General features: G+C 46.1%; 1 protein-coding gene across 8 annotated transcripts in view; it reads left to right on the top strand.

The window, feature by feature from the left end:
* Positions 1-26258, top strand: part of FOXN2 (forkhead box N2) — a 96865-nt gene that overhangs the window by 65288 nt on the left and 5319 nt on the right. For 3 of the 8 annotated variants that reach the window (XM_048934777.1, XM_048934778.1, XM_048934780.1), the window contains 3 exons: positions 13144-13694; positions 17080-17204; positions 21039-21103. In XM_048934777.1, coding sequence (XP_048790734.1) covers positions 13158-13694; positions 17080-17204; positions 21039-21103 — 727 coding nt within the window. In that variant the 5' untranslated portion in view covers positions 13144-13157. Of the gene's footprint in view, positions 1-1701; positions 1816-2288; positions 2418-7389; positions 7446-11850; positions 11871-13143; positions 13695-17079; positions 17205-21038; positions 21104-26258 lie in introns of those variants that run through there. The other 5 variants (XM_048934779.1, XM_048934781.1, XM_048934782.1 and 2 more) reach the window with 5 other exon arrangements.

The raw sequence follows: 26258 nt of genomic DNA on the forward strand, positions 1-26258 counted from the left end.
GGAACAAGGTAAATTGCAGCAAAGGAAAATTTAATCGCTTCAATCCTAAATTTCAGAACAAATTGCCTTCAAGGATGTTGCACAAAGCAGGCTGGCAGGTCAGCCTCCATGCTGCAGCTCCTCACGGCTGAGCAGATGAGTGGCAGGGCATCACAGGTGGCCTCGGCTCTGCCCAGCACTGCCGCTCCTGGCCCTCCACCATCTGCTCCCTCTTGCTCTCACGAATTGCCCACAGAATGTAGCAGGCAAACTCATAGTGAAGCAAGGATGAAACTCAGTGGTGACACCAAGCAGAGAGGTGAGAATGGACACCATCCTCAGTGGCTAACAGCGGTGCTTTCCTGCAAAATACATGGAAGTATCCCTTTCGGGTGGCCAACTGGCACTCTCTGACTTTTGGTTGAGCCTGCTTGCTCTGCTGAACTTTTAAAAATGCATGGCCTCATAGTCCACATGATGTCAGGTGGGGACGTGGCAGCACAGGAAGAATATGGAGATTTTGGAGAGGATCCAAAATGGAGGGAGGGCATGAAGATGCTCAGAGGGCTGGAGCGCCTCTCCTATGAAGACAGGCTGAGGGAGCTGGGCTTGTTCAGCCTGGAGAAGAGAAGGCTCCAGGGAGATCTCATTGTGGCCTTCCAGTATTTGAAGGGAGCTTACAATCAGGAGGGAGACCAAATTTTACATGGGCAGATAGTGATAGGCTGAGAGTGAAGGGCTTTAAACTTAAAAGAGGGGAGGTTTAGCTTAGATGTTTGGAAGACATTCTTCACTCAGGTTGGTGAGGCCCTGGCACTGCTGCCCAGAGCTTTGGGTGCCCCATTCCTGGAGGTGCCCAAGACCACACTGGATGAGCCCTGGGCAGCCTGAGCTGGTGGGGGTCAGCCCTGCCCACAGCAGGGACTGGGGCTTGGGAGGTGCTTTAGGGTCCCTTCCAACCCATAGTTCTATGATAAACAGAGAGATGATTCCAGCAAATGCATGGTGGGGGAATTTCCTTGAAATGCTCACACTTCCCCATCCTCCCTCACAAAAAGAAATTGCTGCAATGCATCAGGGGCGAGCGAAGGCCGTGCCCTTCAGCAGGCAGGGCAGCCTCGCAGAAGCTGAACAAACTTTTTGCAGCAGAACTTGTTCCTGCTGCCTGTGAATGAGTTCCCAGCTCCTATCATTATGTTGTAAAGCCACGAGTGCATGCAGCCCTGTGGGCTCTGCTGAGCAAACAGCCCTGCAGAGCTGAGAGCAGGAGGCACGGCCGTGCACAATGCAGGACATGGCAGAGCAAACATGGCAGCGTGCGGGCGCTGCAGCCCTATTCTTTGTGCAGTTGACATAAGGAAACAAACAAAAAAAGAAGCGGTTTTAAACTGTGGGGAAGGAAAGCCCCACGCTGTGATCTTCAGGATAAAAAGAAATAGGCAAAAAAGAGGCAAAAGCGCACAGTTGGGCAACCAGGGATGCGAGGGAAGAGGAAAGGGAAGTAAAACTGCAAAGATCCACGTTTCTAACTTCGCTGCGTGCGTGCGGGGGGCGTTCTCTTATTGGTTTCTTTCTTTAGGAAACGAAGCCGGGCAGAAAACTCGTGCCAAACGGCCGTGCATCCCTCCGAGAGGGCCGCCCCGGCTCCCGGCCGCCCCCGGCAGGGCGCTGCGGGGCGGGAGGCGGCGAGGCGGGGCGGGGCGAGAGGCGGGCGGGCGGCCGGTTGCCATGGGGAGGCGGGGAGGGAGGCGCCGCCGCCGCAGCTGCTGCTCCCTGACACATCCCCCCGCTGCCATATTGTGCCCGCGCTCCCGGCAGCACGGCTTCATGACCGCGGTGAGTGAGCGGGGCGGGCAGGCAGGAGCGTCTCCTTCCCATCCTTCCCCGGTTTGTGGTGGTTGGTTTGTTTGTTTTTTTTCTCTCCCTTCTTAATATTATTTTTGGAGGATCCGAAAGGTTTTCACCGGGAAGCGGCGCGCGGCGCCGGGGTGGTAGCGCGGGGAGGGCGGGCGCCCCGCGGCTATCGCGTGACGGAGGAACGCGCCGCGGCCACGCGGCCGTGCCGGGCGGCGCCGAGCGCACAAAGCCCGGCGGCGCTGCGGGGTGCCGGCTCCGGGCCCCGCGCGCCTCCCGCCGTCCCGAAATGGCGCCCCCGGGGCGGCCGGCGGCGTGCGGCAGGAAGCGCGGCCCGGCACCGGGCGGCCCCGCCCCCGCCGCTCTCCGCCTCCCCCGGCGAGGGCTCGTGGCGGCCGTGAGGGCGGCTGCCGAGCGAGCGCGGCTTCGCGGCGGGTCGGACGCGGCCGCGGCGGAGCGGTCGGGCCCGGCGAACGGCCCTGCCTCGCTGGCTGGGCGGGAGTGAAGCTCTCGTGCGACACGTGGAGGTTGGAAACACGGGCTCGCGTTTTACTTGAACGCTGTGGGAGTAACTTTTTGGAGAGGTTCGTGCCTGACCTCCGATACGTACTGCGAATCGTGTTACGGTGGAGTCGTGTTTGAATGGACTTGAGGAGCGGTTGGGCTGTCGTGTACCGCCGTGTGACTCACTGAAGTCAACTTCTAGTCATTGGTTTGGTTTGGGCTCTTGCTTCCTCCTAGGAATTGAAGATGAATCTGTTAGAAGTGAAGCTGGTGTGGCCTTATGTCACCAAGTTTGGAATAGAGTTGTGATAGTTTTACATACAGCTTTGGTTTGTTTCTGTTTTTCTGCTTTGTCTTGTATTTAGTTGTTTTTAGCAGGTGCCCCTGACCTTTCCCACCTCTGCAGCAGACAGCTGGACGCAGCAGCTCAGGGCTGAAAGGTGCACAGCAACAATGAGTGGCACAGTTTCAGTTGGTGGGTGTAGCTAAGCAGCAATGTCCACAGCACCGTGGGAGTTGAACAGGACCCTTAAAGGCCATCTAGTCCAACTGCCCTGCAATGAACAGTGGCACCTACAGTTAGATCAGATGTTCAGAGCCCCATCCAGCCTGACTTTGAATGTCTCCAAGGATGGGGCATCCACCACCTCCCTGGGCAACCTGTGCCAGTGCCTCACTAGTCTTAGTGTAAAAATCTTCTTTATATCTGGCTTAAATCCTCCCCTCTTTAAATTTGAAACCATTCCCCTTGCCCTCTCACAACAGACCCTGCTAAGGAGTTTGTCCCGTTCTTTCTCACAACCCCCCTCTAAGTACTGAAAGGCTGCTCTCAGGTCACCTCGCAGCCTTCTCTTCTCCAAGCTGCACAGCCCCAGCTCTCAGCCTGATGTAGAGGAGGTGTTCCGTCCCTGGAATCATTTTTGTGGCCCTCTTCTGGACATATTCCAACAGCTCTGCATCTCTCCTGTACTGAGGACTCCACATCTGGGTTTGATACTCCAGGTGAGGTCTCACAGCACAGAGCAGAGGGGCAGGATCACCTCCCTCGCCCTGCTGGCCGTGCTGCTTTTGATGCAACCCAGGATCCAGTTGGCTTTTTGGGCTGTAAGGGCTCATTCCTGGCTCATGTCCATATTGCCAAGTCCTTTTTGGCAGATGTTGAGCTGTGTCTTGGCTTTTGAACAAGAAGGGCAGAGGTAGTAGTTCTCACACTAAATGTTTGAGTTACCTAAAAGATACCTGGGACTTTTCTATGCTCTTTAGATCTTAATTTTTTTATTAGTTTGGGTTGGTTTTGTTGATTTGCTTGAGCTCTGATGCTGTCCATCACCTTTCTGCTTGCAGAGTGTGGTGAGGATGCTGTGTTCCTTCCAGCTACAGTGCTGCATTGGAGAGCAGAGTAATTTGGAACTGGAGATGTGTGGCTCCCTGTACTCAGGACAAAGCCTGGCTGATGTCTTTGTTGCCAGGATCTAGACCAGAGAATTAAGTTGGAACCCCTTTATGTGCTGCAGGCTAGGCTGTACTGACAAAGCTATGTAGGGATTGCTCAGCCCAAAAGCAATGTGTTTTATCCCAAAAGAGGCACCAACTAAGTAGAGTGCTGATTCAAGAGCTCCATCTGCCAGGAGTTTTCTTCTTGAACAGCCTTCCAGTTGCCTCTGGGAGCATGGGATGAAAGGTGCCGGCATTGCCAGCAGCTGTCAGTGTAGGAATGCACCAGCCCAGTAAGTGACTTAACAGGTACAGGAATGTGCACTACCACAATAGAAGGAGTGCCTGGCAAGCAAGGGATTTAATTCAAACTGATTAGAAAGTGAAGCAGTTCTTGCATGGGGATGTTGATTCCCATAAAAACATCAGCAGTTGTTATGCTGTTGTCGTAGGGTTTCTCCCAGCTGGATCACAACCTGTGAGGTGACAGAACCAGGTGTTGGAAGAGGTGACAATGTGACACTGTGCATCTCTTATGCTGTGTTCTTCATGGAGATATTTGTACTGCCCCACCAGGGTGTAAAACGAGCTGTATAAATACAGCCTTCCTTCCCAGGCTGTTTATCAGTGATGAGCAGTCCTTAGGCCTTTTTGTCTCCTGAGTAGAGTCTGTCAGCTGCAAGGATGGAGCAGGACACACCTCCATTTACCTTCTGGCAAAGGTGTAAATTCTACCAGTTTTATTCCATTTGGCTCCTTGAGTTTTCTTTGGGTTGTTTCTCCCTATGCAGATGTATTCTGCATACACTCGTGCATGAGATGTCACAGTGCTAGTTGTATCCCATTTACTTTATGGAAGGAAGTAGGTAGGGGCTGGGGCAGTTGTTGAGTCTACCTCGTGTGTCTGTAGACAATTAGATGGTGTTGTGCAACTTCCTGTGCAGAAATCCTGCTGTCAGTGGTGCTTCCGTGACTCATGGAAACATGCTGCTTTGTCTTTCAACAAGTGTGCACTTGCAAACTGCACACCTCATCCTGCTCCCTCTATAGTAGATTAAAGGACTGATTTCTGTCTTAGGCTTCGTGTGTGCTGTGTATGTGTCTTCTCCCAGTTTCTTGACTCCAGAGGAGACAGCCACAAGTAAAACAAGGAATGGCTGAGGTGATGCTCTGCTGTCTCTGGATGGACCTTTTCATACACCTTTATTTATTCATTGCCTGTTATATTGTGCTGTTCCACGTGCACGCTGAGCAGTGATAAACCAACTTTCTCTTACTGTGCTGTGTAAAAGCACATAGTGATACTCCAGGGCACTTGCAAAAGACAATTCAAGTCAGCTTGCCTGTGCCTTAGTAATAAATTACTTGAGGAAGCACTGCTTGATGCTGGATAGCATCCTTATGACCTCTGTTGCTTTGCCTTCTTCCTGTAAAATGTTATGGCCTCCAAAGCACAAGCCTTGGAGCCTGCTCTGGAAAAGAGCTGCTGAGGGCCTGGAGGTGGCTGGGAGGGCTGGCTGCTGTGTTTAGGGGGAAATGTCTCTGTTACAGAATATTACTTGGTGCCAGATTCATTTTAAGGAAAGCTTTTGCAATTTGTGCATGTGTAAGGTGGTATATGCAAAAGCTCAGTGATGTGGATTTCTGCTTCTTTCTGATGTGTTCATAAGTTCAACTTACCTTCTTTCTCTTCAGAAGTTAGGGCACCTTCGGAACTCATTTATTCATTCAGCTGCTGCTGCAGAGGTCACCCCTTTCCCACCATGCCCTTTGTGGCGGGCAGGGGAAAAGCAGTGCTCTCCATCTCTTCATTGGCATTGAACCCAGCTGTCCGCACCAGAGCTACCAACTGGCACAGCTCGATGTGCCTCTCAGCAGCATCGCTGGGCAGCTTTAACTCTGCTGGAGAGGCTGTTTTCCGTCCATTAAGGGCTGGATTGGAGGTACTCAGGCACATTTCTACTCCGTCTTTGTATTATTTGACTTTTCCACCAGCTGAGCATCCCACCTGTGTATATCATGTCAATTGCAGTTGCTTTTCTTTCTCTTTGTTTTGTGAACTTTGTGAGGTGTGACTCAGTGTATTCCCAAGGCCTATCTCCAGGAGCAGCTTGTCTTGATATCATGCTCAGGCTTTGTTTCTTTTATCAAATCATTTTTAGTGCATTTCAGGCTTGCACTTTGTAGCTACTTTTAGTTTCTCTGTTAATGTGGTTGTTTGCTTCCTTTTTTCAGCTATCTGTTGCTCCTCTGCATTGTGCTTATATCTGGGGCAAGCATGTAGTTGCTTAAAGGGTAATTACTGTCCACAAAGATTGCCCATTGACTGAGAAACTTGCCCAGACCCCAGCTGTGAGCTGGGAAACTTGTGGCCAGGCAGCAGCCCTCATCCACGTGCTGATGAGGCAAATTGACCTATCCAGCTATCAGAAAACATGGTTTGTTTGGGGGATGTTGACTAGTCAAAGTACGAGCCAGTTTGCTTTTGGACTTTTGACCGTGCTGTATGAGAAGTGTTTAATGTCACCTGGTGTTTCCATAGCTTCGCCTTATTACCACAGGTGCCTTTCCATTACAAACAAAGCTTACTTCATCCATAGCATTTCACTGAAGGTGTGCCCTTCAGAATGCAGGGTTCTGTGTGATAGAGTGGATGGCATTTCTGTAGAAGAGACACGGTTGGCCCAGTTGTTCCAGTGTGTGGTTGTCGTATGGAAGAAAAAACAATTTTGTGCCACAACTGTTGTGAGCAGAGGGATTATTCTGGCATCATTTTAGAACAAATGAAACGGCCAAGTTCAGAGAGCTGGCCAGTAGCATGTTTGGTGGGTGTTGTGTTATTGTTACTGGAACAGCTGGGGAGATGGGCAGCGTGAGGACAGGAACGTCATTCTGCTTTGCCTTGGGTTCTTTGTGTCTGCCTGGGATGACAGGAGCTCTGTGAGCAGCGCCTGAGTGTTTCTGAGGATGCAGGCTGGTGTTGCTCATCCCTTTGGCATGTCTCAAGGTATATCAATGCTAGTGACTTCTGAGTTTTGTTGCCTTTTTAGTAGTTTCCTTCTTATGGAGCTTTCAGGATATGGCTTAAAAGAGAATGAAGCATTGGTGCAGTAGTTCCTGTCCTTGCTGGGCAGCAAGAATTCCTGAAAAGCCCTCTCAGAGTTTAGCCAGACCTTAAATAGTAAGAGGAAAACTTGAACTTGGGAAGCAGTAACTGGAAAACAGCAATTAGTGACGACTTGGCAATTGCTAAGCTGTAACGTGGAGTCTGCTTTGTGTTTGGTTCTGATGTTGCCTTTAAATTAAATTTTACATAAGGGTTGCTTCAGGTGGTTTCAACTCGGTGGTTTTCAGTTGTAGTAGATGTTCTGGTGTTTTAAGGCTGAAGAAGGCTGACAAGCTGCATGGAAAATGGAGCATTATGTTTCAAGTGTTGGGAAATTGTTACCGACACCAGCTGAAATGTAGCTATAAGGATATTCTCTTCTGTTTCAAGGGGATGGTAGAGAAACGTGTAACAGTTATCCTGGAAAGGAAATTAGCATCAGGCAGTCTTCGCCAGGCATTTGTTCAAATGACTCATTTGTGAATGGCTCACTTCTTTATTTGCATTTTCAGTTCATTCAACAGCATACAGAATTTGGTACACGGCTGGTACCTTTTGTCTTTGCAAGGTAAGCCATTTACTATTGACTGCGAAGGGTTTTTCTTAATCAAAAATGTTTTTTCTCCTTCATTGACACCACGGCTTTTTTAAAATGGCGTAGATTTCCCTCTTATTTCTTGTTTTCCACTTCCCAGTTTCCCTGTCAGACTGTTTTCATGTGCACATGTTAAACTTGAGGCGCAAGGAGCCAGGTCCCAGGCTGGCTGCAGCCTTTGGGCAGCCCTGCATTTCCCAGCCCGCTGCTGGCAGCACTTATGGATGTGACCCAATGGCTCTGGGCCCAGCGAGACCTACAGGGCCCAGCTACCTGTGCCCGTCTCAGTTTATATATAATTTCGGTTAAAAGCACTTATACTCACTCCCGTGTGTGTATGTACGTCTGTTGGGTTAACTGACTTTTTTTCACACAGTTTGGAGTTGGAAGTAAATGATCTTCAGGGTCCCTTCCAAAACCCAAGCCATTCCACCACTCTGTTAGACATCAGATGAAATCTCTTCCCCTTTTGCCTTCCCTTCCCTGGGCTATGATAAGGTTCCCTTCCATTCTTAAATTGTGCAGAGTATTTTTTTGTGGCTTTTTCAGATATTGGAAAATCAGGGTTTTTTCTTTTTTTTTTTTTTTTTTTTTTTTTTTTTTCCCCTCTGTGTAATTAGGCGAAATGCTGTGGGAGGATATTGACATTAAAAGGGGAGAAGCTTGGAAATATTATTCCTAGAAACCCCGTTTCCTTTGAGCAGCATGATGAAGAAATGCTGAAGCTCCCATGCTCTCTGTGTGGCAGGCTGGCTTTAAGCTGATAACCACCTCGAACAATTATTTCTCTGTCATGGTTTGTGAGGCAGGAGGTGCTTGTGCCCCGTGTTGCTGGCGAGCATGGCAGCCTGGTCTGGAGACAAGGGATTGGTTGCCTGCCAGGTTGCTCAGATCTGCGACCAAGAGGTGGTTTTGTCCTCAGGAGACTGTGGTGCTTTAGTTGTCTTGGATACGTGACATCACGCGGCCTCGTAATCAAATATAGGCCGTTTGCAGTGCTGTGGGGATTTGAATCTGAGCCCCAGCCTGTGGTTGGTGCTGTGGGGGGAGCCTGAGACAAAGGAGAGCAGAGAAGGTTCAGTGCAGGGGAAGTGGTCCAGTGCTGGGCTCTGGATGCTTGCAGCCATGCGGCTGTTGTACCTTCAGCACTTACAGCTTTTTCTCCATGGGTTTTCACTAGCTGTGAGAGGAGCTCTGTTACTTCTCCATTTGATGCACAAAACACTTGCCATTGGTCTTTTGCTGTGTGTGTGCTGGCTTAAAGGGTTGTTGCAAACGTGAGTGAGTGGTGGCAGCCATGCGTGTACTTCTTGTCCTGTTCTAATGATAGAGTATATGCACTGATGTATTTAAGTCAGGACAATCCCTGGTGTAGATGCAGCTCCAATAAATGCAAGCAAATACAAAAAAAAAAAAAAAAAATCAATAGAACAGTTTGACACCAGTATAGCTGCTGGTATACAAAAGCACGTATGGATGTTTTAAATACTGTCCCAGAGCCTGTGTACGTGGGTACAGACCTGTGTGCTGACTGCACAAATACTTCACTGCTGTAACTAAGGCTGCACACCCTGAGAATATGGTGACAGAGCTGCCCTCATGTGATGGCAGTGTGATACCATTAAAAACCTCCTGGATTAAAGCCATGTGCTGCTCCTTAGACAGTGCATGCATGGTCTATTTTTAACTTTTGTGAGAAATTACTATGCTGTTAGCAGGTTCCAGGTCTTCCCAAATAGCTATTGAGGTCACTTGGTTGCTTGGCTGGTCCTACAGAAACAAGTGGTCGTGTTTGGAGAAGGTTGTTGCAACGTGGGGCATCGTGGGTGCTTTATGGCAGCTTTCATCTCGGGCTGCCATGCACTGAGCTGGAAAGTGAAGAAGAGTTAAGTAGCAGCCCTGGTTGGTTGGTTTGTTTAACAAAAGGCTGACTGCTTTTTCTCTGGTTGGAAGTCGAGCCATGCGTTGCCTGTGGCAGTTACAGAGTTAAAACAATGACTGTGCGTTGTTACCTGCGACACTGCTGGTTCAGGGAAGGGTCCGTGTCACATAGGGAAGCTGGAGTCTGCTGCATCTGAGACTGTTAGCAAAACTGTGCCTTGTGTTAGGCACTTGGTAAAAGAGCAGAAAGCTGTCCCAAGGGGAGTGTTTGGAAGATTTCCTCTGTCTCACCTGCTTGGTGAAGCTCTGGCATGTTGGAGGTGTTATGGGGCAGGATCTTATGCTTGGACACAAGAATGGGAGAGGAAAGGGGAACAGGAGGTAAGAGGAGTTGAGTCGTGTCAGCTTGCCTGGGGATCACACAATAAATGCTGTGGCAGCAGTACTGTGACTTTGCTTATGGCCATAACGTGTTGTGGTTTGTATGAGTACATGCACGTGCTGTATGCCAGAAATTAAAGAACTCTTGTTCTCGTAACGCTCACAAATATTCATTTCTGTGGTAGAGAACATAGCAGGGCTCAGTGTCTTTCATCAAAATGAAGTAACAGCTGCAATATATATATATGTATGGAGATGTACAGACCTGGCATAACCACAGAGTAATGTGCTACACTGAGTATCTTTCAGCCCCCAAAGATTTTCACAAACTGAGTTCTTTAGTGAGTTCAAAAAAAGACTGCAAAAGCCACCACCATTTTTTTTTTAATAGAAATGTTGATATTTGGTTGTGTTTTCTTTTCTTCTCATGATAAATAAGAAATTTATGCCCTGTCTCTCCAGAATAGCAGCAATCTCAAACCAGGTGATGCTGTGCTTCCAGGTGGAAGCAGAATCCAGGTCTGAAGTGCAGCATTAACACCATGAATGACACACCGGGAGTGCAGAGCCATGCAGAGGAATGTCCTCTGTGTTTAGAAGAGACAGGTTTTCCTTGAACTTGGCATTGGGCTTGCCAAGGATTTTCCAGCTGAATACATTGCTCAGAAAAGAAATGGGCAACCTCCCTGCTTGTTCTGTGTGCAAACTGCAGTGGTGAGTAGAGGCTGCAGGTGCCAGTGCTCAGCCTCCAGGTTTGCTACAAGCACTCAGTCTGTATGTGCATGGCTAAAATTTTGTCTCTGGTACATAATATGATCTCACATCAGCTAGCAACTCATTGGATTCTGATGAACTGGTGATTATTGAGTGGTGTGGAGTGGTTTATTCAGCAACAGCACTGTGTGCAGTGTCTCGTGACACTGAATATCTTCCTGGTATGTTGGAGCTTCTGTCCTGCGTGAATACATCTACAGCCTTCTCCATTGCAGTACTTTGTTTTTGAGGTGCTCATCGAAGACAAATGCTTGAGTTGGCTGGGGTTTGCGTGTGTGATGCCATTAGTATTTCTGCATTCTGTTGCAAGTGCTGATGTTGATGGCAGCATGTTATATTACCATGAAGCAGACTCAGTGTGCACTGCTTCATGTTTTCAGAGATGCAGTCGAAGTGTTATTCCTGCATTTGGAAGGCTGGAGGTTCTAGCACGGCTGGCAGGGCTGGGGCTGTCACCATGGGAATAGGAGCGAGTTTCTGAGTATTTGGTTTGCCAACTGGAGAGGCTGGTAAGTGGCCTCTCCTGTTTTGTATTGGTACTGCTAATTCAGCTTGGTTGGGAGCATGGTGGAGAGCAAGTCCTACTGGCTGCCTCTGACCTTGTTTACATCAACCTTCCCAGCTGACAGCAGAAAGAAACGTGAGGAAAAACACTGAGGTCCAATTGTATACAGTTCTGTCACAGCATCTGCTCTGCAGGGCTTCTTCCATGCTTTTTGCTGGACTGCTGTCCTGTGATACTCCCCCAGGATCAATCCTGTCCCCAAAGCTCTTCCTGCTCCCAGCAGCAGTCATACAATGCTTACATTTAAGGCCACCCTTGAAGACTGCTGTGGTTAGGGAACTGATTTTCCTCTCCACCGATATTGATCAGACCATAATAGTCTAATAATGGCCTTTATAACCTTCTAAAAAGTATGTAACTTCTGCTGATGTGTTTGTGTAGAAGATGTACAAGGTGCTAAACAAGAACTATGGAGGATATATTACTTTCTGTAATGCAACTACTAAGAAAAACATGGCATATCATCACTTTTATATTTATATGTTATTATATGTATTAACATTAAATAATATATGCTAATGTACTATAAATATATTGTTTGCAAAGAATTGTATGTCGAATATTAATTATCAACAATATAAATGGCTCTGTTTTAAAGCCAACATTCATCAGCTGCCAATGTAAATCTGCTCTGATAGTTCGGAGAAGTAATTTGTAGGCAGAGCAGAATTACTTTTGACCAGCTATGTGAGCGGTTTGCTTTCCTTTAATTTAGTTAATGGCTGAGCCAATAGTTAATCATGCCTGTCCTTGCACTTAGATTGAAAATTTGGGGACCATTTCCAGTACTGGTGCAGGTAAGTACTGCTTTTGTTTGCTGGAGAAGGTGGAGAAATTGGTCCACTGTGTGCTGGGCAGATTGCATGTGTGAGTCTGGGTGTTCAGCTGCTCCAGGTTGCACGATCCTTTGAGAAGAGGGGACTGGGATTTACAAGGGGAGCTTTGCAAGAGTTGACAGGAAAAAGTACAAGTAGATGAAGAGAAGAAATTGCTTGGTGCGTTGTCTGGGGAAGGAGTGAATTCTGTGTTACCTGATAATTTCTGTCTAAAATCTTAGTTGCAGTAGACTTCATTTAAATGGTTTGCCCTTATACAAAGGTGGAGCAGGTCCTTGTCCCTGCTGTCTCTGCAGAGACACGAGTGTACTAAGCCATGTGTTTATAGCAAATACTACAAAAACTGCTCCAAGAAAAGCCATCCAGTAACTTGTATCACACTGTCTGATGAGATAACCATCCTCGTCTGCTGTCTGGTTTACAATTGAGCCATTGCAGTAGGTGCTAGAGCATGAAACCAGAATGATAGCTCGTGTACAGGGAACGGGAAGTCAATCAGATTTTTATGGATTTTACTTCTTCATGTGATCATCAGCTTTGCTGGTGGACTTGCATCTGGAGTGGATAGCCTTGCATTTATAGCAAGCTACATCTGTAAAGTGGTTTTGTTGGGCTGCGCTTCTGACACAGCTATGTTGGCCAAAGTTTAGGTGCAGCGAGGCTCTAATGTGACTACATCAGCAGAAAAGGCAGCTGCTAAGCTCACAGTTTGCTGGCTGGCCTGCTTCAACCTCCCCAGTGGGAGGGAGTGCTTGTGACTTGCAGGGGGTTCTAAAGGCTCCATTTGCACCAAGACCATGAATTCACTTTACGCTATTTAAGTTTTGTGACTTATTTTTCCCTCTTTAGGAACCAAAAGCAAACACTTCCAAATAGGATTAATTTACAATATGATGAGTATCATTAAAGACTTAATGTGAGAAGAGTGTGTTTTAGGTCCTACCTGATGAAGTCTTTTTCAGATGTTGGTATCATCTCTATTATTTCTGTGTCTCAATTGACTTTTCAAGAGAAGTAGAGCAATTTCCACTTGTTTACTGTGTGCTGTAGCCATAGGGAAGTTAAAAGGCCATTCTGAGGTTACTGGAGGAGCTGTGCTAGGCCTGGCTCTCCTCGGTGACAACAGTACGTGGATGGTACAGTGTCATGGTCCCCTGGAGCTTCTTTGGCTTGGCATGCTGCCACTCAATATGATTTTGAAGTTTTGCATTGATTTCTGTCTCCTTTGTTGCAGACCAATCAAACTAAATGGGTCCAGTCACTGGAATGACTCCGGATAAGAAAGCTAAAACTCCAGGAGCAGAAAAAGCTGCAGGGCTAAGGCAGCCACACAGGATGGGAAGCCTGCCTGATGCAGGAGATGCTGGGAGGCCTAAGGCCACTGTAGTGGACAGTGATTCAGCAGACGATGAGCTCACAAACTTGAACTGGCTGCATGAAAGTACTAATCTTCTAACAAACTTCAGCCTTGGAAGTGAGGGTCTTCCAATTGTTAGCCCTTTATATGACATTGAGGGTGACAGCGTGCCATCCTTCTCACCCTCCTGCTACCAGAATCCAGAAAAAAAATCTTCTACTTCCAAGCCTCCTTATTCTTTCAGCCTCCTCATCTATATGGCTATTGAGCATTCTCCCAACAAGAGCCTCCCAGTCAAAGAAATCTACAGCTGGATCCTGGAACGCTTCCCCTATTTCGCCACAGCACCAACAGGATGGAAGAACTCTGTGCGACACAACCTCTCCTTGAATAAATGTTTCCGGAAGGTGGAGCGAAGCCATGGCAAGGTGAGGTCATGGGGAGGGAGTTAAATAAGCTTTGTAATTCACAAGGGAATTAAGAAGACCCTGTTGTTCTCAAGGGCTTCTTCCCCTCACCACGTGTGAAGCAGTTGTGTGTTGAAATCCTTTAACACGTTATTCACAACTGTTGATATTTTGGAAATGCCACTTCTGACAAGTGTTTAAGTGCCTTAATTGATCCTGTGTTTGTGTTCAATACTCAGCTGGTTAGAGCCACCTGCAATACATTCCTTACGAACCATATTGTAAAGGGCTTTATTTCCACTTAGGGTTTTGCTAGGCTGTAGTACTCAGCCAAAGATATTAGACATCTATTTCAGGATGTCTTGTGGAGTGATTCTTTGTTTTCTGGTGTGTGTGCTCTGTTTTGTTTTTCTTCTAATGGAAGTAATTTGTTTGAGGGCAATTGTTTAAGTTTTTGCCAATGCTAATTTTCTGAACAGTGTCACATGTAGGGTTTGGAATTGGCAAAGGGCATCCTCATGGCTAGGAAGGATATATCAGTAGGGAACCCGTTACAGATGACTGTTGTTGGAGCTCTGCCCCTCTAGGTGACTTTGGCAGCCTGGCAGGTGACACTGCAGTTTGTACCTACAGTGAGTGTATTGCTGTGTGCCATGGCAGTAGGGGTGATGTTGCTGTTGGTGTGAGGTGCCAAGCTGGGGAGCCTGAGGACACTTATTGTCCCCTTCCCACCTCCACACCTTTCTGAAGGTGCACATGTACTCTGCCAGCAGGAATGAAAGTAACTGGGAGACACGTGCTGTAGAACATGAGGCATCACAGTGGTAGGGAATCTTATCAGGAAAAAAATGGGTCGAACTAACTGAAAGTTGCCTTGAATATAAAACTGACCTTTCACTTGTGGTCTCTTGGCACAGCTCTAGCATTCCAAAAACCTTCTTAATTCCTGCATTTAATGTATTGTAGTGTTTTAACCTCTGCAATAACAGTATTGTTATAACTCTGCATGTCTCTATGAAAAAGCCTTCTCGAGACAAGCTGCGTGTAAAGATCCACTTCTTAAAGTCAAGGAGGCTTCTCTATAGATAGCTTACTGGCTCAAATGATTTTATTGCTGACTTCCATCCTCCCTCTCTCATTTCCCATTGTGTTTCTCAAAGAGTCTGTTCCGGCTTCCAAAACAAAGTGAAACAACACTTGCCCTCACCCCAAAGTCAGTAAACAAAACCTGAAACCATGTGGTTGGACTTCAGCACAAGTGGTAGCAGGCTTGTTATCAGAAGTGCACGTAGTGCGTGTCTGGCATCTCAATGGAGATGGAGGTCCTTGCTGTACAGCCTGGAGCTCAGCAGATGTCAGGAAGAGCTGGGTGGTACTGCAGGGCTGGATGCTGGTTCTCAGTGTGCCTACTTTAAATGGGTGGGCACCTTTGGGAGAAGAGATGTGAAGCTCAGAAGAGTGAGGGTAGGGAAGTCTTGGAAACTGGTCTACAGCTTGCTGCTTTGTGGATCTGCATGTTACAGCTCATCTGCTCCAGATCTGGAAGCCTCATGGTGCGCATGGGAGTTGCACCAAATGTCTTGGCGTAAGGGCAGCAGGAACTGCCCACTCCTTTCCTTCCTTAGCGAATCCACTGAGTTCTGAGTAGGTGAAGAGAAGTCAAAGGTTGCATTCATGCAAATGTATTCTGTTTTTTTGGGTTTTTTTTGTTGTTTTTCTGTTTTTTGTTTTTTGTTTTCCCCTCTAAGCAGGGAAGGTGGTAGAGTCGATATGGAAAGTTGTACGGTTAAAGGGCAGCAAGCAAGGGATGTGGGGCTCTGGGTTGCAGCCTGTTTGGTTCACCAGGGACGTGTTTCTGTTCCTCTGTGAGCCCTCTCACAGTGCAGTGGAGCAGTGGCAGTACATATGGCCTTGGGCTTTGTAGGAGGGGGGGATGAAAATTTCTTCCTCTGCCCTTACTGACAGTTATTTGAAAAGCTGTGTGCTTTTGCATGCTGGCAGTTACATAATTTAGTGAGGTGAAGAGTGATGAAGGGCAAGTAACTGCTTTGAGATGTCAGGGAACTGCTCTTTGCTAAACTATTACATGGCTGTGGGTTTGGGGGTTTTTAATATTTATTTTTTATTAATTGCCACTAGCGGGGGTCAAGTTGTGAGGAGGCAGGACTGCATCCTTACCAAGCATCGCTGGCCTTCTGAAAACTTTATGGAATTTCCACCTGCATTTTTGCTTCCTGTAGAAGCATGGCACTGACTTGACAACTGTTGGCTTTCTTCTTGCTATTTTTGTTAAGCAGTAGGTCCAAGTGCAGTGGTGGACTAGAAGCAGTTTTACAGGCACTGGGTCATCTTTTTTGCTGAATGTCTGCTTTGAGGGTAAATAGTGGTGCACAGCTATATGTTTTCATACTAACCCAGAAGTAGAAGTGCTTGCCTAAGGTAATAGATTAAGTAGTGCAGAGCGGTGGGTTGAGATCCCAGAACTTTGTGAATGGAAGAGCCTCAAGGCTCTGAAAGGAAACAAAAGCCAGGCTTTGGCCTCTTATGGGGGACAACCAGTGAGCCACTGTGCAGGCCAGGGCAAGTGCTGAGCTCCAGGAGAGATGCAGGAGTTGATGAGAGCATTAGTCTGGTGCAGAGAAGGTGGATGGAGCCAGCTGAGAGGATCCCCCTGTTACTGGCCAGCCTGCTACAGCCTCCTGTCAGCCATCATGGAGCAGGGGTTATCTGCTTCGTTAAGGGTAAGCTTGTTGATATCTATCTTGTGCTTCTCAGGCTGTGCTCATTTTTAGCATGAAGAGATTGATGTAAGAAAGCTTGAGGTTAAAAAAATAAATAACTGAGAGATGCTGTGAGACATCTGTATGAAGGACAGTGGCTTCAACTAAAATTACAGAGCAGTATCTCTCTTTATTTTTCAGGCAGAAACTCTCCCTGATTTGATTTCCTTTCACCATTAATTAATAGCAGAATGTTTCTACTCTTTCTGAGAAGTCCAGTGACTAATGTAGGACCTCAAACTTGTATGGCTTATGAGTCTTTTGCAGTCATGGAGTATCCATCTGTAAAATTGCATTCCACTTCATCACTGGGTGAAGATGGCCTGGTGGCCTCCGTGGGCTTGCAGGAGGTGTTCCACCAAACTTTGAGGTTTGCTTTGAGACTTTTCTCTGTGCCTTGACAGGACCACTTCCATCTTTTAATAGTTTCACACATTTAGTTGGAGCACATTGTTTTCTTGCATGTGCCACTAGCCCTGCGGTACTGCAAGAGTGGAGGGTAACAGAGGAGGTACACATCTCTCATCCCATAGAACTGTAGTCCTATCCAGGTGCTGAGCCAGCCCTCCCTTCTGCTGTGTGCGTTACCAATTCTGTAGCATCTTTTCTGTACTTCTTTTTTGCAGGTGAATGGAAAAGGTTCCTTGTGGTGTGTCGATCCAGAATATAAGCCTAATCTCGTTCAAGCACTGAAAAAGCAGCCATTTCCTTCAGCACTTGCATTCTACACTCCACCGGCATCACCACCAAGGTAGGTGAATCTTCTCATACAAGTGCAACATGCAGTTATGTTCACCCACCTACCACAGGAAATACCTGAGCAGTTGTTGATGACTGACTTCTACTAGGAGAAGAATTTGAGTGGGACTTTGGTGAGCTGTGTAGACAGGCCAGGAAGACTGGCTAGACAGGACCAGAGAGGTACTGTCACAAGTGAGAAAGAGGTCACGAGCTCAGGCTTCCCAGATAGTAGATCTGGGGTCACTAATGATCTGAAGAAGTGCTTTCTCTTAAATATTCTCTCTTCTTTCTTCTACCTCTTTCTTTTTTTTCCCTATCATATTGTGTCAGGGGTCCTGGCTGGAATAACCCAGGCGAGCAATTAGTGCTGAGGCTTATGCTGCCTTTGTTGTGGGGCTTTGCAAACAGCCACTGCTTTTCTCACTGGTTTCCAAGAGGTGACATGAGGCTGGGCTGATGGGGTGCTCATGAGTGCCATTTCTTTGGAGAGCAGGCAGAGGCCCTAACTGCAGCAAAATCCTGCTTTGAGCACAGGTCACCTGGACCATCTGGGATGTATCTGGTGATGCTCCCTGGAAAGGGAGTGTGTGTTCTCTCATAAATCACTGCATTTGGATATAAAATGTATATATCATATGCTGCTGTTAAGAACAGCCAACTTCTCTATGGTCTGAAATGCCTGGAAAAGCTGGTCTAAGAGAGGAGCATTTCTCTCTGAAGCTGTTAGAAACATTTTGTGGCGGGGGTGAGAAGAACAGTCTTTCCCACTAGCAGATTCCACCTCAGAGGATGCTCAATGAGGCTTCCTCATCTGATACATTTTAAGATTAGGCAATAAATTTTGGAGAGTTTCAAGTAAACATCATAGTGTGTTCCTGGTACAGGAAGAGGAACATCAGTCAGAGTGAGCACTTAAGAGGTGGCACAGAGAGTAGGAGGATGGAAAGTAGCTAGGAATGCACAGCTGCTGATGGGATCAGGAGTTAGGTAGGCATGTGGCTGGTTTATCTAGATTGGTGAACAATTGGGGTGAGATAAGAGGTAATTATGATGTCTGTACGTTGCCCTGTGCCTTGCCTTACTGCAAGGAGTTTCCTTAACAACCAGGAGGAACTGGGATTGCAGACACAATCTGTGAAACCGATACTGAATATTTAGCAGAACTTTCTAAGAGTCTCACAGGACATTGACCTTGAGATCCCACACCCTGTGCGAGCTGTAGCTGTAGGAGTGGTGCAGATGAAACAGGACCTCAGGGTGTTGTCTGTGTGCCAAAGGGGCAGGGAAGGAGTCAGACCCGGGCCAGGGCAGGTTCTTGAGAGCCTTGTCCAGTTACGTTTTTCAGTTTCTCCAAGTTCTTCAGTCAGTCTGATGATGCAAGCCTTAACGTGATTAATTTTGTTTGTATAAATACAGTGCAGTCAAGTTAGGTGTAGGGAAGTATTCTGAAGTGCTTGCAGGACTAAGATTCAGTTTGAAGGTGCTGGTTTTGGTAACTGGTTGCCTTCATTGAAGGATTAGTGACACTTGCCAACAGTTGCAATTACAAGGAAATACAGGCACGTGGCAAAACTCCCACTGACTTCAAAATATGAAGAGTTTTATAGTGCTTGTATCTGTAAGAATAGTAAGATACAAACAGCAGTTTAAGATGCTCAACTTCTCCTTAATTATAGCTTTTTAAAAAATTACTACTAAAAATACATTTATAAGACTTTCACTCATAGGCAGAAAAACATATATTTTTCTTCTCTCTTCAGTGCTTAAAAATTCTTGAATTTAAGTTTAATTTAAATTTTTGAGATTTAAATTGTGGCTTAATTTTGAGGAAGGGCCACAAGGCACTGCCCTGTGTGTAGAGGGAAAGAGTAAGCCCAGAGGTACTGCTGGGCAGAGCTGGACTGAACCATCCAAACTTAACTCCAGGGCGATACCTGAATTTTTCAGTGGGTGGGCTTCTGTTTGTAATTTTTTTTTTGACTGTGTTCACCTGTAATTCAGCAGCATTGTGAAATACAGTTTAAAGTGTTGCTTTGATCAGAAGCTTTCCAAAGCTGTAATTTGTGTCTAGCAAACTGAATTGTATTGTAGTAGGTGATGAGCATCAGAGATGCATTTCTGTGCAGGTTGTTCAGCAGGTTGGTGCAGGTTGCCTGGCTGCATTCTGTTCCTAGCACCTGATTCTGGCAGTCTCCACAGCCCTCATCTCACAAATGCCTTGTGCATACACATAGGCTGTCTTAATAGTAAGCGTTCATTTACTGTGGGGAAGATCTAAGTGCATCTTGAAGGATCTGGGCTTGAATGAAAGGATGAAGAAGTTCAGCATCTATTTGTGCACTTTACCTGGGAGTGAGCCATGTTAGATTGAGTCCACTGCTCACCCTGTGATTTTTTTCAATTCTGTTTTTGGATCTGTTCCCTTTGCACTCCATCACCCCCACAAGAAAACATACCAGCAGTGAACTTGGCTTTTGTGTGTGTTTGCACTCAGCTATGCTGAATCTTTCTTCCTGTGCCTACTTCACTGGGAGATGCTAAATATTGCTGTCCTTCTCAGGAACTTTGGTTTCCAGTGCCAGGCAAGCTGCAGCACAGCAGGAACTCTTTATTTGTCTCAGATGATGCGTTTCAAGTCACCTTGCTTTTCAGTTTGCACACCTTTCTCCTTGTCTTTAGCAGTCTGCGCTGCACCAACCTTTGGAGCCGTCACCATTGACAAGCTGAGATTGGGCACAGTGGTGATGGCAAATCTGGGCAGTAGCAGCATTACAGGGCATCCCCCATAGCAGCTGATGCAGCATGGGAAAGGAGTTTGCAGCCACAGCAGCACGATTCAGCTTAAGGAAGGAATATTCTAGTTTTAAAAGGGTATTTTAATAATTGATGCAGTTGGTTTGGTTTTATTTAATGAACTAGACCAATAATTAAAAATCTATATGATTAAATACTTAGCAGCTTTGTGCTGGGGGGGAGGGGAAGTGGAGAGGAGGAGATATCTTTGCTAGGCAGCTTTATTTTTAGGAACTAGTATAAGATGTAAACATGCCTTAATGATAAAATTATTCTATTAATCTTGTGAGGTAGCTTTTATAGATTGGACTGGTCTCTTTATTGCCCAATTACTGTACAGGTAAAAGAAGTTTAAAAATGTTTATTGCTGTGATTCATGCCATTTTAAAAGTTGTGTATTGTTACTGTTCTATTTATTTGTTTGACAGTGCATTTGTAATGAAGGGAATAATTAGGGTTGGGTGTATAGCACAACTTGTATTCTGCAGTTTATTAAGTGGTACTTTGCCAGATGGAAGCTGCTAAGGTAATGCACAATGCAGATGTCATCCACAGAGCAGCCCAGCTTCAGATGACTTGGGAATTAGCAGATAGCTCTTGTCCTTCCCCAGCTTTTTGCACAAAGCATCCTTTATTTTTGCTAATCTTTCATCATTTGCAAAAGAAACAAACACAACTGGTTCTTACCAGTGCTGCTTCTCCCAGATTCTGAGTGTCTCTGCATCAGGTACCATTTTGCTCAGATGTAGGATCAAGCAAAGGTACATTTCAGTAAGTGAAGTCTGCATTGCCAGCAAGGCTTCTCCTCTGTGTGTGGTGTTTCCCAAATGCTGATGATGCTTCACTGTGTTATATAAACAATGTGTAATAATCAATGTGTCCAGTACTCCACTGAGGCAATAGAAATTGCTGCCTGTTTGGTTTATCAGCCAAACTGTGGTGTCTTTTGGGTGCTCTAATTTTTCTATGATATTAATATTGTGTCTAATACACTTTGTATACATTATTTGGTTAATTGAGGTTTCGTTTGACTTGTTGAATTTCTTTCCAGTAGGTCATCTTCTCCTCACTACTTATCTTCAGTACTTAAACAGAATAATGGCCGATCTCTCAAAGGTAACTATGAATTTTCTTTCCTTCTGCTGTGCTGCTTTTTGCTAGTCACAAGTGTATTCTAAACCTCAGGTGATTTGGATTTATTTTTTATATAGGCCTTTTCTGGAGGGTCTGCTAGGTTACAAAAGAACACAAAACTCATTTAATAGGATGCATGCTTATTATATTAGTGACATGTGTATTAAGCATAAATCCATAAGATTGGTTTCAAACTGTAAAAGAAGTCTTGTTGTTTTCCAGCAAAGCATTTAGCAGACACATCAAATATGACCTACTTTAAGACTGAGTAGTTCTGTAGAAAACCAGTTTGGAAGCTCTGCATCTCTACACTGGGGACTGTCTAGTCAGTTTGAGGTTTTTGTTGGTTACCACAAAACTGAGACAGAAAGGCAGCAAATTTTTGTTGTATGTGGTATGTAGCCACAGTAGTGCCTAAAAGTTGGGTGTTTGGTATAGGTGGCTGGGCAGTAACTACAAGGGAATGAGGAGCGAGTCAGAAGAGTGCTGCACAGATGGCACTTCACCCATTTGCTAAAAAAATTAAGCACAAGTTGATATTGTTGCCAGTGTAGCTGTGTAGAAATATCTGAACTTGCTGATGAACAGAATAGATGTGTGATATCTGTTTAGTTAAGGCATCACCTTAAAAAATGCCAAATGTTCCCTTTAGTCCTCAGAAGAAAAGAACAGAATGGGTTTAACAAACTGACTTGACACGTAGTTCTTGATTCCTCAGTACCTGTGCTGCTCTGTAACCAGGTTTATGCCTGTGTGTTTGCAACTGCACAAGTCATGCAGGAGGTATAGGAAGAAACCACAACAGTTGAAACCACAACAGTTGCACCCACAACTGCAAGAGTTTACGTTGTCTAGTTATTATTTTAACCACTGTCACCAAAGCTTGGGACAGGAAGGCTGGATTGGACTGAGCTGTGCTGGGATATGACTGTGGAGGAGCAATCTGTCTGGATGGCTGGGCTCAGCAGAGTCATGCCGGATGGAACTCAACCCGTTTGGTGGCTAGTCACTACCAGCATTCCCCAGGGCTCTGGCTTGGAGCTAGTTTTGTTTAATATTTTTATCAGCAGTCTGGTTGAGGGGATTGAGTGTAGGCTCAAACAAGAGCACCCTGGCAAGCAGCCCGGCAGAAAGGGACCTGGGGATGCTGGTTAATGGTGGCTGAACATGAGCCGGCAGTGTCCCCGGGTGGGCAAGAAGGTCAGTGGTTCCTGACCTGCATCAGGAATACCATGGCCAGCAGGACAAGGGAAGTGACCTTCGCTCTGAACTTAACTGGTGAGGCCTCACCTGTGTTCGGTTTGGACCTCTCACTATAAGACTCTGAGTTGCACATTCAGAAAAAAGCAACCAAGCTGGTGAGGGAACTGGAAAACAAAACGTGTGAGGAGTGGCTGAGGGAATTGGAGCAGTTTAGTCTGGAGAAGAGAAGGTTGAGGGGAGAGCTTATTGCCCTCTACACCTGCCTGAAAGGAGGTTGTGGCAAGATGGGGGTCAGTCTCTTCTCTCAAGTGGCAAGTGATAGGATTGAGGCAGTGGCCTCAAGTTGTGCCAGGGGAGGTTTAGGTTGAACAATAGAAATAATTTCTTTGCCTAAAGGATAGTTTTTAACTAAAGGATAGTCAAGCACTGGAACAGGCTGCCCAAGTAAAGTGCTGGAGTCCCTGTCTGTGGAGGTGTTTAACAGATGTGAGGAGGTGGCATGAAGGCACATGGTTTAGTGATGGGACTCAGTAGGTTAGGCTGATGGTTGGGCTTGGTGATTTTGAAGATTTTCTCCAAGCTAAATGGATCCTATGATGATTCTATGATCTCTTCTGGCCATAGCTAGAACTCCATAGTACAATCCATTTCCCCATCTAACACATTAAGTGCAGGTGACTGCAGATGTCTGAAGGATGTTCCATGACATGCCCACCCCTCTTGGTTGCCTGTGCAGTAGGCAGCACTAGGACTTGAGGTGATGTAGCATTGTTCAGTACAGTCGTTCTTGGCAGCTGCAGAATTGCACCCCTTGTCACAGCCACACCAGCAGCAGCATGCAAGCTAAGTAGGGGATGTCCATGTAGCCACTTTTGCAGCACAGACAAAACCAAAGGGGGGCTGCTCCTAAGAAGGAATGAGTTGTTTTTTAGTGTGGACACCTGCAGGTGAAGGTGCCTTGCTGAAGCTTTGGGAGGAGCAGCTTCCTGCTGAAATATGGTTTGAAGCAGAACTCAGGGCTGTGTGTAATTTACATCTGTAACTAGCTGGTGTGCTCACCTCTGCGTCCCTTGGGTTGTTTTACTGTTTATTTTCAGGGAATTCTTGCTGAATGCAGTGTTGCTGTCTTCCTGATATCCTCTTCCTCAGCCCACTGGTATCTACGTACTCTTATAGATTTTAAAGGCTTTGAGGAGTTGGCCGTGCTTTCACTTTCCATGAGGAAGAACAGCACACCAGAATAAGATTTTAAAAAGAAAAAGAAAAAAAAAGGGGTGAATTTAAGATGGAAATCTGTTTTTCACTGATAGACAAATGCAAATAGAAGTAGCAACAGCTGCTGGGCAGGAGATGATTACTTCATTTTCCCATATGTGCTTGTACAGTTTTCCTTGTTTTACAACATTGTATTGCTCCTTCGCACCAGAAAGGAGCTAGGCAGCATACTGGGATATCACCACATTTCTTTAGAGGCAGGTCTTGTACCTCACTAATAAAGATAAATCCACTGACGGTTTGTCCTCCTCAAAAATAAAGTGCTGGGAGGTGAATTGTGCTCAAATGTTAAACAGCTGATTCCAAGAGAAAGTGTGCATTGGTTAATTTGTTGTTGTGTTGTTGTTAGAGCTCTTTCAGAAGCATAATAAAATGCCATCAACAAAGCAGGGCTGCAGCAACAGGACGCCCAGCTCTGCTGAGGTGAGAGGCTGCTTTTAGTCTTCAGCCACAAACCAGAAGCACTGCTTGGGCAGCAGAGCCAAGGCTTTAAAGGCAGAGCCTGTCCCACAGGTGATAGTGACCACATTGATGTAGGGGTTCTGGCTGTGCTGTGGTGGTAAGGAAGCACTCTTTTCTGCTGCAGAGCTGGTGGATGTCCCTGCTTGCTTTCATGCAGTACTGAAGGAGGAATATGTTTGCTTGAGCAGACCTAGGATGCTCAGGGCTCTACACAGCGTACAAGAGGTCTCTCTCAGTGATTTTGCTGGTGAGTCCAAAGACAGATTTGAGAAATACTTGCTCAAGCAAAGCAATTGCCAGGAAAGCCAAGACATTATAATGGTGACGAGGAGCACTGGTAATTCTTCAAGATGAAAGAAGTTGCTGCACAACTCCCTCCTTTTTCTTTGGGGATGCTAGCATGCAGAATGTATGTATAGTGCGGTCAGCGTGACCGGGGAGGTGATTGACCCTCTGTATTCAGCTCTGGTGAGACCACACCACAAGCACTGTGTTTGGTTTTGGGCCCCTCACTACAAGGAAGGCACTGAGGCCCTGGAGTGTCCTCAAAAAAGGGCAACAAAACCATGAAGGGCCTGGAGCACAAGTCTGGGGGCGCAGCTGAGGGAACTGGGAGTGTTCAGTCAGGGGAACAGGATGCTCAGGGGAAACCTTACCACTCTCTACAACTGTCTGAAAGAAGATTGTGGCAAGGCTGGGATCAGCCTCTGCTCCCAGGAAACTAGTGAGAGATGATGGCCTTGAATTGTGCCACGGAAGTTTTGGGTTGGATATTAGGAAACACTTTTTCTCCAAAAGAGCAGTGATGCAGTGGCACAGGCTGCTCAGAGAGGTGGTGAAGTCAAAGTCCCTGGAGGTGTTCAAGAACTGTGGGGATGTGGCAGTGAGGGATAGGGACTGGTGAGCATGGTGGGAGCGGGTTGGGGTTGGATGTGATGATCTTAGAGATCTTTTGCAGCCTTAATAATTCTGTGATTCAGAAACACAACTTGCAGGTTGTAGCGTTTCATTAGTGCCTCCCATTACTTGTCAGTGTGTCAGGGTGGTGTTTCTGTACCAACACTGTTTGTTGGAAGGAGTCTGATGGCAAGCAAGGAGTCAGACTGTCTCATTTTCTGATTATGGAAAGTGAAAGAAAGTAACTGTTGAAGATTTTACTTCTTTTTGTCAGTTGCACCATAAATGGTGAATTATGACTTGTCAGTTCAGTTGCTCCGTTACTGCTAAATCAGAGATAAAAACATCTTGCAAGTGCAGTGGAACAAGACCTTTAAGTATATTGATTTAAAAATGATAGAAAATAATGGGGAAGGTGTATGTCTTACAACCTGTGTTGGAAGCAGCAGCTCATTCACTTTCCGTGTTAATAAAAGCCAACATGGTGTTCTTCAAATTTCCCATTGAGCGGAGTGAGGCTGTCAAAAGTTGTGTAGGGTAAGGAAATCAAATTGGCAATTCTGCAGTCTCCCTCCCAAAATTCAGTCCCACTGAAGTTCGGTTACACAGCTAATGCACGTAGTGGAGTGGGGGATGGACTGCAAATGGCATTGCTGATGTTTCACTTCAGCAGCAGCTGAGCAGGATGCAGAGACCACTTAATGCTGGCACTTTCCAGGACGTTTTCTTCCAGCCCCACTTCTCTGCTTGTAATCCATTCAGTGCAGCAAAGAACAGCGTTTTACAAGTAGTTTGTCACCATAACTAAATCACTGCTGTTCATCTGAATCTTTTTCAATTGCCTATTTCTTATGCATATCTCTATATCTTCTAGATGGAGCAGCTCTTTTTCCCTTTTTGTCTTCTCTATTTGCTCCATTTTACATGTTGGTAGTGTGAAAAATCCTGTGAAGAGGGCACTTTGTGCTAAGGTAATAGGAAGCAGAAAATGTGTGCTGAATTAGTGCTGTGTTTAACAGCATTCTCCAGTCTTGTGCGTTCATTCAGAGGATGAGGGTATGAAGCTGACTAGGTGCCCTGTTTTGCCATATGCGTTATCTTTCTTTATCAACAAGTGGCTTTTGTTTGTAATATCATCATCTTGAGCATCTGATTAATGTTGCTGTTTCTTGGCTTCAGATGTGGTTATGTGAATTCAGTTAAGTAAGAATTCAGCAAGAGTTTGGCATTAGTAGAGTTATCATACTTGAGATACATGGCCATTCTGTAGCCACATTGCTCATACAGTGCCACTTTGGAT

The sequence above is a fragment of the Lagopus muta genome, chromosome 2 (genome assembly GCF_023343835.1).
Source record: "Lagopus muta isolate bLagMut1 chromosome 2, bLagMut1 primary, whole genome shotgun sequence".
In the NCBI taxonomy this organism is placed as follows: Eukaryota; Metazoa; Chordata; class Aves; order Galliformes; family Phasianidae; genus Lagopus; species Lagopus muta.